The following is a 17,833-nucleotide window of genomic DNA, read 5'->3' on the forward strand; positions in this document are numbered from 1 at the left end:
GTGAGGCACCCAAACACCTTCTTTAAGGAGTTTTCCCATGTTCCTTAGATGTTTACGTATTGTTTCATAAAATACATTCAATTTCATGGCCATTTCACGAGTGTGTGTTGCCTTGGTTTAGACTCAACAACCGTCTTCAGAGCATCAATATCAATTCCAAGATGTCGGCCCCTGCCATCACAGTTTTTATGGCTAAAGTCACCTGAACGTAATTTTCTGAACCATCGTTGACACTTACAAACGTTCAGAACATTTCCATAAACTTCTTTGATATTCTTTGTGGCTACAGGGGCATTGTTTCCCTTGTATTCAAACAGCATTAGATACCGAATGTGCGTCTCGTCGTGTGCCATCACGATAAGGGATTAGAGTATACTAAACTTTACACATTATGTAGGCTACACTAACGTGACGTTTAGGCGTTTAATAGTTAACTATTATACGTGATGTACGTTTTTTGTGGTGTGATTAATGAAAGTTTTCCAAAACGCGACATTGATTTCTTGACGACCTAATACCAATCTAATAATACAAAAGAATCTTTATAATAAAATATGATATCAAAAAATTAAAAAATATATATAGCTATATAAATAATACACTTGCATTTGTCTGTCTGGAACTTTTCTCACAAATTTCTCGATCAAACGCTACAAATTTCATATCGTTAGAAAGGACTTTGTCCGAGAAGTCTGACTTACAAATTGGCTTTTCAATTCCAAATCATCTTACCTGGTTTTTACTTAGTCAAACTTTACGATGCAACGAGTATCGTACACGATGGCACAATGTCGTTGTCATTACCTGATGACTGGCTTCGATTTCAACTTTAATTTTTTATTTTCAAAACATTTTACACAAACAACATTTAACATGGTGTAATTGCCGAAAAAGTGAACATTATATTAAATACAATTTCTATAGGTTTTCTCGACATATTTTGGTCTAAAATACGAATGCGCAGTTTGTTCAAAACTATATGCTTTTCGCTTTATGAACACACGTTCAGACGTTTCTGCATCTTCAGCTAAGTTTGCCTTCAATACAACTTGACCCTTGCTTTACTTAGCAATAATTTTGCTTCAGTTTGTTTCATAGGCTGCCATAAACACCTTTTAGCAGCTTTTTCTTTACTATGAGTTTTATTCTTCGTTTTTGAGAGTTTCTTCAACTTGTAAAACTGTGTCATACAATGGACACTAACTGTTTCATACTCTGTAAACTTTACTTTATTTTTTATAAGGTGTTTACTTTACGTCTACGTGAGTCTGTTTGTCTGACAGCGTAACATTTTTTCAAATAGACCAGGATTTATCGACATGACATATAATGCCTACAAAAAAGTGTAGCTTAAATGGCGTGCGTGAAAACGATAGAATAAGGAATATTCAAGGGAAGAACATGAAAAATACCGTAAACGTTTTGCGGGTCGCGGTTAGTGTATATATATATATATATATATAACAAACATTACTGTTCTCGAACTCTTCTGTTTTCTCTTTTTTATTATTTTTTATCGGTTGAATTACTTCAAAGTGGCGCCACCTTTAAATAGATATAGGTTAGAGGGCAGGAGTAACAGCAGTGGAGTAAGGCTAGTTGGAATTGTGAAGCGGTAAAATCTAGTACTAAGAATCCCCAAAAGGACATTAAAGTAGATATATTTACTATTAAATTATTAAAGAAGCAGGCTGCTTTTCTGTAATAACAGGAGAACGTATAATTAAAGTTTTAATCAAATAAAAATGATATAGTGAAAGTATATTTGACAAACTTAAGTTAATTTATATTTAGTATATTTTAAATTATTTGAATTAAGTAATCATGGTAATTTACGTTTGGACATTTGGAAAAAATATCTATTTAATTCAGATTACTTATGTTTCGTTGAAAAGTGATATTTGAACGTTTTTGTTTCAGATTGTCTGTCACATTAAATGCTGAAATCACGAAACCGGTAGAAAATAATAAAGAAGAGAAACAACAGAAGAGTTCGTGGATTGTAATATTTTATTATTTGTATCCACAGTAGAAACTTGTATTTGTTTTGGTTTTATATTAAATATACAATATTAAAATACCTGTATGTTGATATAGTTATATCTAAATCGTTTAATCATACGAGCTAATTTTTTCTTTCTGTCTTCCTAGCTTTGTTCTTACTTACACCCATTAATAATTTAGTACAACAGAGAGTTTGTTTTGAATTTATGCACAAAGCTACACAAAGGGCTATCTGTGCTCTGCCCACCACGGGTATCGAAACCCGGTTTCTAGCGTTGTAAGTCCGTAGACATACTGCTGTGCCAATGGGGGGCACAACAGAGAGAGGGAGGTTCTATATTTCCGGAATAGCTGAGGAGGATAAAAGTGACCCCTAGGTGTTTCTTTGAGATGGGTAAAAAAGCATCTGAAGAAAGCATAGTTCGTGCTAGCAAAGTAAACCATTAGTAGCTCTTCTCTTTGTTTAACGTTCTCTTTCCTAATCTTTTGGATATTCAAAACAACGTTTTATTGAAACCTTTAAGCGATATTGTTTACGAAAACAAAATCTTAAGAGAATTATCAATATCCTTCCCTGTTGTTTGCTGTGTCTTCCTATGCCCCACCTGTGGAATCAGCTAGGCCTAATATGGCATTTTTAGATTTCTCAGGTATGTGATGTTTTTCTATTTTCCCAATTTCCTATGATCTCCTGTCCTACTTTGTTGAATGATGGTTCTTTTTCTTCCCACCTTCCCCAGGTATTACAGTTCATTCTGAGCATTTTTTCTTCTGAATTGGTTGAGGGTGCCAGCATGCCTCACCCCCCACTAGCTACGGATCAGTTTGCTTTGGCATACCATCAAGCTGACTGTCCATTTCTAGACTCTCAGCAGTTGGGGTCTGTTTTGCCATTTTGGAGGTTACACCCTTATTTTCTGGCACATTTAATCCATGCCCAGTTTTGACACCTTCATCTTACCCTTACTTCACTCCTATGGTATATAGCTACCATACATCTCCTTTCCAAGGCTATGCACTGAAATCCTGAGGGCTTTTCGAGGAACAACCTTCGTTATTACCTCCACATTGGCTCATTGTCGTCCTCAGCTCTCACCTTACACCTGTAGTTTCTCTGTTGTTGGGATCTTCCGAGTCATGGTGCAGCCCCATCCCAGGTTTGCTTACCACCCACTTACCTCAGGGAATTATGTATAGCCTTTTTTCTGTGTGTATTTGATTCATGTTCCTGACACTTTGGAATCACGTAGAATCCCTGCATCAACACTCTAAACTTACTTCTTTGTTAACTCATTTATTACAGTCAGAAGCACCACAATACCATATTCCTATTTTCCATCCTAGTCCTTCTCAGACCTTACCTGTTCCTTCTTCCAGGGGTTCCTTATCTCCTCGTTTTCTTCAACATTGATTGACACTACACCAACAGTACTGGTGACTACCTGGTGGGAGCTTGATAGTGTGAATTTGTTCCCCTTTGGCAGTCTTTCATCACAGATTAGTGGGTTTTTCAGGTTCTATCAAATGGACTTGTTCTACAATTCCTCAGGATCCAATTATCAGCCAGCATCTCTGTCAGAGACGGTTCAAGACCTTCTGCCTCAACAGGCCATCGAACCTGTGAATCATCTTTCTCCCGGTTTTCATTCTAGGCTGTTTGTTGTCACCAAGAAAACTGAAGACTGGCGGTCTGTCATAGATTTGTCCTGCCTGAATCAATTTCTCAATCTCCTCCATTTTACCATGGAATTGTTTCTCACCCTTAGGTGTGCTTTTTCTCCAGGTTTATGGATGAACAAGGTGAACATCACAAATGCTTGCTTACATATCCCGATAGCTCAGCAGTCACGACCATATCTTGGGTTTATCCAGTTAGAAATGAATTACCAGTTTTGCACACTAAACCCAAGGCTTGTTTCAGCCTCATATGTTTTTTATCGTTTGGGTCAAGCTTTTACTCGTTATCTCTGTGCTCTCAAGATGCATTTTTATTATTATGTGGATGACTGGCTGCTTTTAGCTCATTTCGAACAAGAGTCTGCCCATCATGCTCTTCAGCTGCACCGGGAGGTGGCTCGAGTGGGCTGGTTCATCAAACTGAAGAAGTATTTCCTTTAACCTGCCCAATATCTGATCTATTTGGGTGTTTTTTTTTTCAACACCCAACTCAGTTGGGCTCAACCTTTTCATCTTTGATTTTATTTGATGTAGCTTTCAGTTCACCATGTTCTTACTGCTCCCTCTATTACAGCGCATAAGGTTCTGTCGCTTATGGGGATGTGATCTTCCATGGTTGCACTTATCCCCTTAGTTTGTGCTCATATGTGAGCTTCTTACTGGGCTCTTCAAGACCAGTGGAATCTTGCATGGGTTCCTTTGCAGGCTCTTATTACCCATTCTCCAACCATAGTCAACGATCTGCAATGTTGGTTGAACAGGACTCACACATTGGCAGGTATCCCACTTCCTCCTACTCATCCGGATTTACATATTTTCATAGATGTTTCTCTCTAGGGATATGAGGCATGGGTCGATCAACAGGAGGCTTCAGGTTTGTGGCCGAGAAGTTGTATCATATCAACACTCTGGAGCTTCTAGCTGTACATTAGGCCTTTGGTCATTTCCTCCATCTGGCCAGACATCGTGTGGTAATGATTCATTCCGACAATTCCACAGTGGTTGCTTATCTCAATCACCTAAATGGCTCCCGTTCTCAATCCCTATGTTTTCATATTTTGGATCATCTTTTCTGGGTCATGTTCCGGGTGCTTTCAATCTTGTTGCTTATCATCTTTCCTGTCCAGACAGAATCTATCCGATGGAGTGGTTTCTCGATCCTCTTGTTTTCCAGTGGGGAACTCATCACATCCATGCCTTTGCCACACCCCTTAACCACAAACTACCTCTGTTTTGTATTCCAGTCCCTCATCCTCTTGCTCTGGCTATTGATGCTTTCAGTCAGGATTGGACCAACAAATATGTATATGTTTATCCTCCCATTCAACTTCTTCACCAGGTTATTTCGATCATCCATACCACTGTGTGTCAAGTTCTTCTGATTGTTTCTTACTGGCTGGCTCAGCAATGGTTTCCTCTACTTATCCAGCTACAACTTACCTCTCTGCTACTTCTTCCTCTATCTCCTTTCCTTATTCGGCAACCATGGTCATTGGTGTTTCATCCCACTCTTCCTGTCCTCTGTCTTCATGCTTGGTTTTATCCAGTCCTTGGTGAGGAAATCAGGCTTTTCCCGATGTGTAGCTTTGTTTTTGGCCTATTCCATTTGCCCTTCCTCTATGAATTTTATCAACATAAATTTAACGTTTTCTGCTGCTGGACTATGGGCCAGGGGTTTTCAGCTGATCAGCCCACTGTTCCTTGTATTGCTGAGTTTCTTTCTGTCTCCTCGATTTCCGATTTTCAGTAAGCTTTGTCCCACACCTTTCGTTTTTCCGGATATCATGGGGTATTTACTTCTCCTACATTCTTCCTGTTGATATGTTCCTTCGGGATTTATTTTCATCTGCAATGAGCTGACTTTTGGACTGAGACGTTAATGTGGTCCTACATTTTCTTACTTTATCACCATTTGAACCACTTTCCCGGTGTTCCTTGTTTCACCTTTCTCTTGTTACTTATTTCCTTCTCTTCTTAGCCTGTGGACATCAGCTGTCTGATTTATTTGCCATCAATGTTGTACATACTCTTTATCCTCCTACATATCTTCTCATTTATCCAGATCATTCTTTCCTGCCCCAAACTTCAGCAGCTAGGGAGGGTAACGTCTCCTTTTTGACAATTTCCCTTTCTTCCATTTCCCACCTTTATGCTCTTTGAAGTTATATAGCCTGCACAGCTTCCATCCGTGGTGCTCATTCCTACCTCTTTATTCTTTGGCAACCATCCTCTGTTTGTGATTTTCTCTTTCCACCATCACCAATTGGGTTCAGCTTATTCCTCTCTTTCATTGTCCTTTCCTCCCTTACTTTGTTCCTGGTGTCTTCTCATCAAATTTGATACCTTACCTTTTCTCTGGCACCTCATCTTCGTCGTCCACTGGAGTAACTTCATCAATTGGGCACATGGACTAATCCTAATACATTCGACTCTCACTATTTGCATAGGATCCCAGTTTCTTCCTCTTCAGGCTTGTGTCTTCCGCCTGGGACTTTGACTGGGTAAGTTATTATTTATTCTTCCTTAATTTTGTTTTCAGAGGACTTATTTTCCTTCTCATGGTAATTACTCATTGTTTGGATCCAGATCTGTGGCAAGTAATGCCTGACCAGGAATTCTTTAACCTTTAAAATCTGCACTGTTCAGCCATGTCAACTTGCTTATTATGTTCCATGGCCACACAATGCACACTGTTGAGATGGAATATTTCACAAGATCATTTGAAAGTTATCCTCACTATGGAATTGCTTCATACATATGCCCGTCCTGGACCATACCACCCATGGACTATATGGGTAAAGTTGCCCATCCCTGCCATACCTTGTATTGAATAAATCGGTATAGTCTGCTTTTAAAAACAGTATTTAGTTGTCACCCATTGCACTGTCTCAGGTGTTAACAATCTTTCAGACTATCCACTATGTTTCATCCCCTTTTCTTTTAGTGGAGTTTAGGAGTCCTTACCCCTTTCCAGTTCCAAACCTCTTGGGTGGTGAACCATGGTGGCATCCTCCTGTATGGATCAATGAAATAAAAAGTCAATACAGAAATACCATTTAGTACAGAGTAGGGAGGTGGTGTTCTACTGGTGTAGATGATCTGATATCCTCCAGTATAAAGCATACAAAAACCAAAGGAGTGAGACGTCAAATTGCAGTTCACCCTTTATTTTGGGATCCTTCATCCTACCCCCATGTGGATGTTGGTTCCCAGTGGCTGGGTTTTGGATTTAGAGTAGAACCAATCAACATAAGTCCTCACGCGTGTATTACAGATGTCTGTCTTCCTTTCTCAGTTATACTCCATCTGTGTTGTGGGTCACAGTGGAGGCACTTGGGATTGTTTCAGTTTTGCTCTTTCTCAGTGTATCTTATTCCGAAGATGCTATTGCACATGGGTTGGTTCCGGTCAATTTCACTGTTGAGGGAGGTGATTTCTCTGTAGTAGACATCTTTTTGATACTGGATGTCAGGTTCCTGGATTGATAATTATTTTCTATTCTTAACATGTGCCCTGTTCAGGAGTCAGGAGGTTTGCGATCCCCTCTGGTCTCTTAAACTTGACGTGAAGATGGCATGATCCTCCTACTACCCCACGTGGATGTCAGTTCCCAGCATCATTGGTTTGGTGCAGTCTGTCATGCCCTAGCCATTCTACACCTGGGGGCACTTCCATTACTTTTACCCACAACATTTGGATGTGCCCCTCTGTTTTTCCACCCATATGTACCACATCTTTCTCCGAAGAGTCTACCTGGTTGAAACGTGATGCCGTCTCCCACATCAGATGCTTTTCGAAAGATTATTCTTTTCTTCCCTACACCTATTCAGTGTGGGATTCTAGCTATTTATGTGAGAGTAGGTAAGGTAAAGTATTGGAATTTATAATTTTCCTATACTGAAAATGTATTTCTGATAGGTACTTACCTCTACTCACACTTCCCACCATTCCTCCTCACTGGTCATAGGTACACTGTGATTTATGAGTTACAGAAAGAAAGAAAAACGAGAATCGGAATCATCCGTACATAGGCATCACTGCCTGACTGCCTGATAATATAGTAAATCTGTCTTTCTGGTGTGTGCTATTCCAATTGAAATGTGTTTTTAACATTAAATAAATAAATAATAATAACATTGATACAATAGAAATGTGTTACAAAACTAATATTTCAATAAAAAATAATGTGTGATCACTGAACGTTTGAAACAGGAAAGGTAATTATATTAAAATACCTTGTAAATAGTTTGAAACATCCTTTTTTGCTATGTCATTTAAATTAATGAATTATTTTATTTGTGACATATTTCATTCTTTTATTTCACTTATCTTTATTCTTACAAGAAATCAAGTTTAAAAAGAAATATTGAACAATATAATTCTTATTTGGTTTATTCCATCATATTGTTAGTAGCATAAACATGGACTTTGGTTAATATTACAAGCTCATACATAGATTTTAGTGCACAAGCTGCCATCCTGAACAAACTGTATTATATTTTGTTTATAAGTGTAATCAGGTGTAATTATATCAATTTATATTACTTAGATATAATGGAAATATTAAGCATTTTTAAATGTTTACCATAGTAATTATTTTTTACATGTTACATGTTTACTATTGTGGTATATTCAGATGAACTAAATTAACTTTAATAAGAGCTTCACCAGATGAGTCCACTAAACAGGAAATTCATTCAAAATAAGGAATTATGGAGTGATACTAAAAATGCTTACTTACTGAGACTATACTAAATCAAATAGAGACTGGGAAAAAAGTGATAAACAAAATAAGCAATCATTAGCAAAACACTCAGTATAAAGACAGTGTATATACCTGTTCACTGGACTAAGGACTCAGTCAGGCTGTAAGATATGATGCTTTATACTTTTACCTTACATAGGCTAAACTTTGTTTGTAATCCTCACTTCACCCTGCTCTCTTGATTTAGGTTCGACTGTTTCAAAAATAATTTTTTTGTATGTATTCTGTAGGGTTTAAAGAGTCTCCATGTAAATTTTCAAGCCATTTTGTAAAAAGTTGTTGAAGTTAAACAAGAGGGAATACTCAATAGCCATGGCACTTGAAATTCTTCTAGGCAGGATTAGAGTAAATTAATACATGAGACCTTTTTATTAGCTATATTTTTGTGCACCAGCAAGACCAAGCATGGAGCGCATGTATACCCAATTCAGTTTTATTATTCATCAGGATCTATACCAGCCTACCCTTAAATTGAAATTCTTTTAAGCAGTATTAGAGTAAATTAATCTATGAGATCTTGGACAAATACATCACTCGAAAGGGTTTGACCTCCTGAGCTCAAAACTATAATTACTTCTGAAATTGGTCAACAGATGACGGAGCTGTGAGCTAAAAGCTTGTGCATGAAAAGAAAACTCAGAGGCGTTCTTTGAGTCGCCATGCTGTGACTAAAAATCAAGTATATATATATATATATATATATATATATATATTTGTATACATATAAACATTTCATAATTATTGTATAGGTGTTTTAGACAATGTTTTTGCATACCCAAGATATTTTTTTGTCTATTTGTAATTTGATATTTGACTATAGAAAGCTTTTCAATCCATTTGAATTATCTTGCTAAAACAAGCTGTTTTGCTAACTTTATTGAATAGTTACTTAACATTCCTGTATTTTTTGGCATTACTGAGGTAGAGAAAACTTCATTGTTTATCATAATATTTTGAACAAAAAAGAACACTATTTTCTTGGAAGAAAGGCTTTCACATTAAAAGAAGCACATCATCTAAATTAATTGGTATAATCAGTTACCTATTTGCACAAATTACTTTGATTAGTGTCATGTAAAATAACAGATTAATTGAAATTACAATTAAATTGATTAATGGCATGAAAAATAACAAATAGGTGTTAGAATTGCCAATTACTACTGTTTTTAATTATTCCAGCTGTCCATTGTCATTATGATTTTTCAGTGTTATTTTAAATTAGTTCAAAATTTGTCAACTTAATAAATTAGTATAATGACTCAAAAATAACCAACCACTTGTAATTAATGTTTCTGATTATTACTGTTTCCAGTTCTTTCATCAGTCGGTTAATCAAAATTATTATTGAATCAGTTGCCATGAAAACAATCAACTAAAAATTAGGGTTTCTGATTATTACAATTTTTTATTATTTCAACTATCTACACAATCAGAATATTGCTATTATATTTATTTGTTGTCAAGCACAAAGCTAGATAATTAGGGCCTTCATGATTAAAGGATTAACTGTTAGCGGTTAGATTTTTTTGTTACAAAATTGCTAACCAATTAATCGTTAATTACTTAGATCTGTAGAGTAATGACATATTAGAAACATAGTTTAAATTTCATAATTTTTGACAATATTTTCTCATAAATTATATCCTTTTCTGCCAATATATCTGTTTGTAGCCACTTTCATTTCCGGAGCTACCGTACTTTACACAGTATGATTTCATTACTTGATTTTTGGTGCAATGCTGGGTTGCAAGGTATGCATGTGCACAAGATTGTAACCTGGTGAGGAATTTAAAGAAACATTGCAGAGCTTTGCCTATTGTTTGGGTTGTAGTCTAGACATTACAGTGAATACATGCAATGAGTTAATGATGCGTACTTTAGTCTACAGAGTAACTAGAAGGCAGTAAACATAAGTATGGAGAAAAAATACATGTCAAACATTTGGAAATTCTTCCAAATAAGTGAAGATAAGAAAAGGGCTAAATCTAGTTCATGTGGAACCTCTAATATGCAAAACTACATGCATATATGTCTGAAAAGTGTAAGTGTTACCTCTAAAGAACTGGCAAGCCTAACCATGCTGAAAAGGCAAACTTCCTTGATAGAATACTACAAGCATCAAGATTTTTATCTACTATACACTATATGTTCAGCACTAATAAATGTTTTATACTATTCACAGCATGAATGAGTATAGTTTTAGATAAATTATCTGAATCAACATTTTATTTGTAACCATAATAATGATTTCAGAATACAAAAGTGCTGGCATTTGATCTCTCAAAATTGTCATTTGATGTAGTCAATTACATATTCATTTGAACATGAACACGACACAAAAAATAGAAAAAAGATAGTTGTATTATTATTCTTATGTTTATTTTATAGTCTTTCACTCTCTTTATTGTACACACATAAACAAACATTCAATCAAACAAACAAACACACATAAACATGATGTTTAGGTAGATGGCATAACTTCATGTCTTCCATATGCATGTTAATGTGACAAATTGAAATTATTTCCTCACTTTATGATAACACCATAACAAAATACAAAGACTATTAAAAAACTAACTGATATGTTGTGAGCAATAAGTAAAACAGATATTACCATATAGAGGTCAGTTTCATTTGATAAGATTTGGTTCAAAATGATGGTTCAAAAATTGAAACTGGTTTTAATATGCTCCCTACAAATTAGTGCACCACTGTGCAAATTATATTTGTGGTATATTGTGGTAATCAATCAAACTGGAAGTTATGTTGAAAGAAAAACTGGAGAATTTTGAAAGTAAGCTAGATATAAGATATATTGTGTAAATTATGAAAGTAAAAACTAGTTACGGTTTGGTTAATGAGCCATGGTTAACCAGTTATACATTTTACTGATTGTGCAGTCCCTATACATAATGGGCTATCTGTGCTGTATCTAATTGTAGCCTTATGAGTTATTTTTTTATAAGTTTGTTCAGCTCTTGTGATTCATGGGTTGAGAATTGATTAACCAATTATCAAATACCACTTATATCGCAACTCTATTAGTGTTTCCAATTATTACTATTTTCAAATATTCCAACTACCTAAGTCTCACTTGGGAATAATCAATCAGTTAAATGTAATCAATGAATGAGTATGAAGATTATTCAGTGAGCAAATTCTACTAAACGATCAGTTCTGTTGTTAATATATGAGTAATGTGTGTGAGAATTGTCCAGAAAATAAAATTTTAGTATTTAATCCAGTGTTTTTTACAATGAATTTTTCTCAAAAGGTTTGCCGGACTACGCTATATGTACTTCAGAATTTAATATACCCTTGTATTGTACTTGTGATTCGAGCTGGGTGATTTGTTGTGTTTGTTAATTGAAGGGCTTATTGATCAATTAGTACATCACACCTCCTACAACCCATACAAGCTGAAGAAAAAAAACAAATATATGCTTCAGTCTTACCTTTTTAAACCACTGCTTTATTCTCACATGGTTTAAATTTTTCTATTATCTTTTCACGTTGTTTTATGTAATTTTCAAACCACCCTTGATTTCAGATGATATACATCATTTGAACATTGTTATTTGAGAACTTGCAAAAAGAAAAAAAAAATTTTTTTTAATGTATTTCTAAAACATACTTCCTCTCACACTACAGCTATTACTCAACTACTAGTTTCTTTTTCTTTGCCCATCTGAGCATTGGTCTGATTTTTTTGTGCTTGCTCCAGTCTTTTATTCCCAACTTAATTGCTCTTGCCAGTATCTATCTTCTGACACTCTCCACCTATATTGGTACTGTATATAAATACCTCCTTCAAATAATATTGTCACTTTCTCTAAACAAAGCACTCGCTAATGGGTTTCTTTGTAGTACGATCATTGGAGATACTTTGAGCATTCTTTGTGTTACTTAATTGATTTTTACATAAAAAAAAAACCTTTTTACTTGGCAAACCGAGTTATGGCATGAATTCCCAGATTAAGGTACCTGGCATTGTTTATGAATTGGCTGGGGGGTCACTCATGGTTGAGGCTGTCTGTGACCTTATCCACACTGATATGGAGCCATACATTTTGTCTTGTGGTGTTTTTTTTTGGGGGGGGGGCTCTGAGGCAGCACTTGTGGGTGATCCTGGACATTCTGGAAAGATTCTCAATTTGCCTTTTCCAGCTCCTTTTATTCAGTTGGTACATCAAGTGTGTGATGTTTTGGGTTTTTTTCCACAGTTGCTTTTGAATCTGTACCTTTCTTGAGCACATAAAGTTCCGATGACAAGTTTTGTGCACAAGGGTCTGGTGCTGCAGTTCAGGCCTCTGCCCTATGGACTAGCATTGGCTCCATATGTGTACTGACAATTTGTACAAACCATTTCTCATCATCTCCATTCACTGGGCCTGTACATTACATGAACGTATGGCTGCTGTTGGCTTTTTATTGTCAGTTGGCAGAATGTCCCACCCAGATACTGCTTTCTGAAGCAACCAAAGCAAGATTTATTATCAGAGTCGAGATATTTCTTCTCACTCCAACATATGATATCATCCATTTGGGTGTTTTTTTCAACGCATATCTCAGTGAAGCTCAGCCGACTCCCATCTGGTTCCATGCCATGGAACAGGCTGTCTGACTTTTACTCCTGCCTCCTTCTTCTGCTACATGGATACTTCTTTCTCTTTTGGGGATGTGTGCATCACTCGATTCACTCATTTTTTTGGATGGGTACACATGAGATCCCTTCAATGGTATTTATGTGACCAATTGATCATGAACAGCGATCCACTAGATTCCCCAGTTTCCTTATTCAGGATCAACATCTTATATCTGGAGTGGTGGTTAGATCAAAACAGTACTATGATTGCTGTTCCTCTGCTGTCACCTTATCCAGAGATCTGTCGTTTCATGGATGCCTCACTTCAGGGATAGGGTACATATCTCTATGTTCAGGTATTCCAGGGCCACTGATCGGACAGCAACACTTCCCTCCACATCAAGGTCTAGAATTATTGAGGGGCAAAGTCGTCATGCTTTTCTCCAACAATTCTATGATGGTGTCTTACATTTCCCATCAAGGGGCAATCGGTCCAGGTATCTTCCTTTTCAAACCTAGGATCTTCTATATTGGGCCCACTCCCATATCCTACTAGCTTGCCTTGATCTGGGGGTGATGGATTTGGTGGCAGATCAATTGTCTTGATCCAACCAGATTCTCCCAACATTATGCATGCTTCATCAAAGGGTTTTTTGTTGGATTTGCTCTCGGTTCAGGACACCGATGATCAGTGCCTTTTGCCACTCATCTACCAGCATTTTGGTCTCTGGTACCTCATCCTCAAGCATTGGAAATAGATGCATTCAGTCAGTACTGGACTGGATTACACCTATAAGCCTACCCATTGATTCATCTGTCACCCAGAGTCTTACCAATGATTCATTCAACTCCTTGCCCTTCAGGAGTGCTTACCACTTCCACTTCGTCCATCTCTATTGAGGCAGCAATGATTTGACATTTTACCCCCCATCCATCCCACAGCTGAAGCTTTGTGCATGGAGTTTATGTGGTCCTTTGCATGGCATTGGGGTTTAACTTCTAAATTTGCCATGTACCTGTCTCAGTCTCTGCATCATCCCACAAAGGACATATCTCAATCGACAATGGTGTATTGTAAGAAGCTTGAATGTACTTTATCCAAATGTGCCAACCATAGCTTGGTTTTTGACCTGGCTCTTTGACAAGGGTTTCCCATCTTCCACAATTGCCCTATATAAGGCAGCCTTCTCAGCTACCTTTAGATACTTGACGAGATGGCAATTCTTTGAGTCCCCAGTGCTCTCCAGCCTCCTCAAGTCATTTCATGTCTTTTGTCCCAAATGACTGTTTCAGTTGCCTAATATTAAGGGGGTGTTACATGCTCTTTCTTGACATCTGTTTTAGCCTGTAGCCTCATGTATCACCTTTCCCTTGAGGTTTATTTTTTGTTGCTGCTGACCTGTAGATGTCGCTGTTCAAAGTTGTTTGCACTGCACATGCAAACAATGCTTTATCATTCTACCTGTGTCCTATACTCAGACAGGTCCTTCTTACCTAAGACAATGGCAGTCAGGAAAGGCGATAAATCTTTTTCATCAATTCTTTGGTAGATTCTGGAGAAAACCAATTCTACATTCCGTGCTCAACATTTGTTCATCTATAGTTAGTTCCCTGTTAGGAGAGTAGTGGGAAACAAAGGACTTGAACAGATGGTCTATGTTAGGTCTAACCTTAAAAAGTTTATCATAGTTAGGGTCAGTTCTAGGAAGAGCATTATATTGTTATTGGAATGTAAGTTAGTGTGGACAGATAAAAACCTGTCCCTAGAGAAGATGTTAGTAAACCAAGGATTTTGAAAAGGAAGATAGGTAAAAACCAATATTCAGAAAAAGAAGGATAGCTACAGTCAAACGTAAGTATGCTAAAATCTCTTCAAGAGTAATGACATTCCATTTTACTTTTTTTTTTGGAGGTCCATCTTCTTGCTGTGTCTACTATGGTTTGCATACTGAGTTGTTTCACTCACAAGTTTCTATGGTAAATAAAATTTTAAAAGAAGTCAATAAATTTATTTAAAGAGGTGACCTGTCTGGACACAGGCTCACCTCTGTTGAATGGAAGTATATTGAGTTGCTCCTCCTTGGTGATCTGCACCGAGGTCCAGGTATCATTGCAAGCAAGAGGTTTCTGCTGTGAAAAGCCAGTTCTAGTACACACTGTAGCTCTACCCTTTCCTCTACTTTTATTAGCCCTGCCTTTTTTCTGTGGTGGTGTAACTTGGCTAGATGTACCTGGCCTGTGTGCTACTGATACATCTTCATCCAGTGAGGACTTTCCAGCTACTTCTTGATCTGTCAATAAGACAGTTTCAAGAAGAGCTGGTTCAACCTGATACCATCTTGTTTTATACACTGATTCTGTTAGAGGTATTGCAACAGAGGCATCAACTTCCTCAACTTCTGATTCCTCTGACAGACTGTCTCCTTCATCAGAAGAGAAAGATACATTCAGGATAAACTTTATCACTTCATTATTGTGAACTTAATTCCTTGATTTTATCTTGAAGTTCTCTTTTAGTTTCCATTTTTAAAATAAGAAAAACATTACATGTATATTAAATATATTCTCTATTGTGTAACATTATTATGTATATTCTGTGATATGTATTAGTTCTTTACATGTATATACATATTCTGTGGTGTGTACTAGAGATTTCATAAACAGTACATGTTATGCTGAAATAAAAAACAGCTACACTGAATTTGGGTTAACAACTATACACTAAAATTATTGAACTAAGATTCCACATGCATTATAGATAATAATTACTCACTTCTAAGTAAACGTCAGTACCAAGGAATATGTTTGTAGCTGAATGTATTCACTTGATAACTACACAATTTTTTTCAATGTGTCTAATAACAAATCTTTCATTGTTTTTCTTTATAGGACCTATAAGAAATCTCAGTCCAGCTTTGTGGAGAATGAATCATCTGACATCCCTGTACCTGAATGATAATAATCTGTCTCGAATACCTCCTGACATTGCTCGTCTGACCTGCCTCATCCACCTCGACCTATCTTGCAACAAACTTCGTGGTCTTCCTGCTGAGTTAGGAGACCTTGTACTTCTTCGGGAACTGCTTTTGAATAATAATTTTCTGAGAGTCCTTCCTTATGAACTGGGAAAGCTTTTCCAACTTAATAAGCTTGGTAAGGAAATTAAGCTATAATATGATTACACATATATCTATAAATTAGAAAAAAAAAATTTCAGGTTTTTATTTTAAGTCAATAGTGTTAACTTGTGATATTAATAAATAAAAGTTTGATATGTTATGAAAGTACCTAAGCAGTTCCTACAAGTTATAATTATGCTCTCTTTTAACAACATTAAAGAAAGCAGTGTAAAGAAAAATTTCAAAAAATACATTTAATTTGTTTGTAAATAAGGTGAGATGGAAAGATTTTGAATGTTTAACTTTACCACACATAGGAAAGATTGTCTGATTATTATAAATATATTCTTAAATAACAGTATTTTTTTCAGTACTGAAAATAACTACATAGTAAATACAATATTTTTCATATCAATCTGTTTCAAACAACTTTTGTATTTGTGAAAAAGTATTTGTAGTGTGGACAATGCTCTATTTAGATATAGTTACAAAAATAAAAATAGATTAAAAATTATTGAATTTAATTTTGATCTTTTTTTTTCTTTGTACTGATGTTCAGCAATTTTTTTCTGGTGCTAAATGTCGTTGTAAAATAATAACTTAATTTGCCAGGTACTGTTTGTTATTTTTTAACTTCCCATTAGTATTGATCTTCAGATTTTATCAAGAGTAGTCAGTATGCTACTAATCTTTGATTGATGATTTCTTCACCTTTTTCAGTTTTGATGTTCACATGATTCTAGATTTTTTTCTTGCTTCATCCTTACAGTCTTGAGTTCATATCATTCCTGAGTTACATTTATCTCATTTTCACAATTGTAAAGCTGACATCTTTCTACCTTACAGCATTTTGCTTCACATTGTTTTCAGGTTTTCTCTTTTTTTTCTTTGTCATGGCTTGCAAATTCCTCTCATTTCTGAGTTACTTCTGCCTCACTTTCAGAATATTAAAGCTCATGTTGTTCTTGGGTTTGCTCTTGCTCTTTCAGTCTTGAATTGAAATCATTCTCAGGTATCTTCTAAATCTATCCCTAAAGTCTTTAAGTTCACATTGATCTGTGGTTTTCTACTTGCTTCACACTTGTGATCTTAGAGTTTACATCATTCTCCTTTTCCCTCCAACTGCATCTTACAGTCTTTGAGTTCACAATGTTCTCAGGTTTTCTCTTGCTTCTTCCTTACAGTCTTTTAGTTCATATAATTTCTGGGTTACATTTTTCTTGATTCTTACAGTTGGGTGTTGTCAAGCATCACCTTTATAGACAATACACACCTGTTCACATAGAAAACTATATTCCTCATATGTCTACCTTAGAGATTTATATGCTACTAGCCTTTAGGCAACTCCCACCTAAACTCACAAGATTTCTCATGATTTGAGCTACTGCATTATGATGTTATTATACATCAAAACCCCTCCACCAATAGGAGGGCAACAAAACCTCCATGTGCACTAACCCCCTCTATACTTTTGCACTCTTGGTCTTCTTCTATTCATCAGCACTAAGCACATCAAATGTGTTTTTTCTCTGTCAGTTTAACAAGACTTGCAATGTTGAATGAACTTAATTTCCTTCTTTTTTTCTTCAAACTATGAACATTAGTTCACTTACCATGTTCTACTACTTGTGTGAGTGACTAATTTTCTCACACAGGTTGTGTCATAATGATGGGTTGTGGAGG

General features: G+C 36.2%; 1 protein-coding gene across 1 annotated transcript in view; it reads left to right on the forward strand.

Annotated features, from left to right (window-relative positions):
- Positions 1-17,833, forward strand: part of LOC106465760 (CCR4-NOT transcription complex subunit 6-like) — a 101,976-nt gene that overhangs the window by 8,290 nt on the left and 75,853 nt on the right. The window contains exon 3 of the mRNA XM_013925994.2: positions 15,921-16,184. Within this exon, the coding sequence (XP_013781448.2) occupies positions 15,921-16,184 (264 nt within the window). The remainder of the gene's footprint in view (positions 1-15,920; positions 16,185-17,833) is intronic.

This window comes from Limulus polyphemus, unplaced genomic scaffold (assembly GCF_000517525.1).
Source record: "Limulus polyphemus unplaced genomic scaffold, Limulus_polyphemus-2.1.2 Scaffold2042, whole genome shotgun sequence".
In the NCBI taxonomy this organism is placed as follows: Eukaryota; Metazoa; Arthropoda; class Merostomata; order Xiphosura; family Limulidae; genus Limulus; species Limulus polyphemus.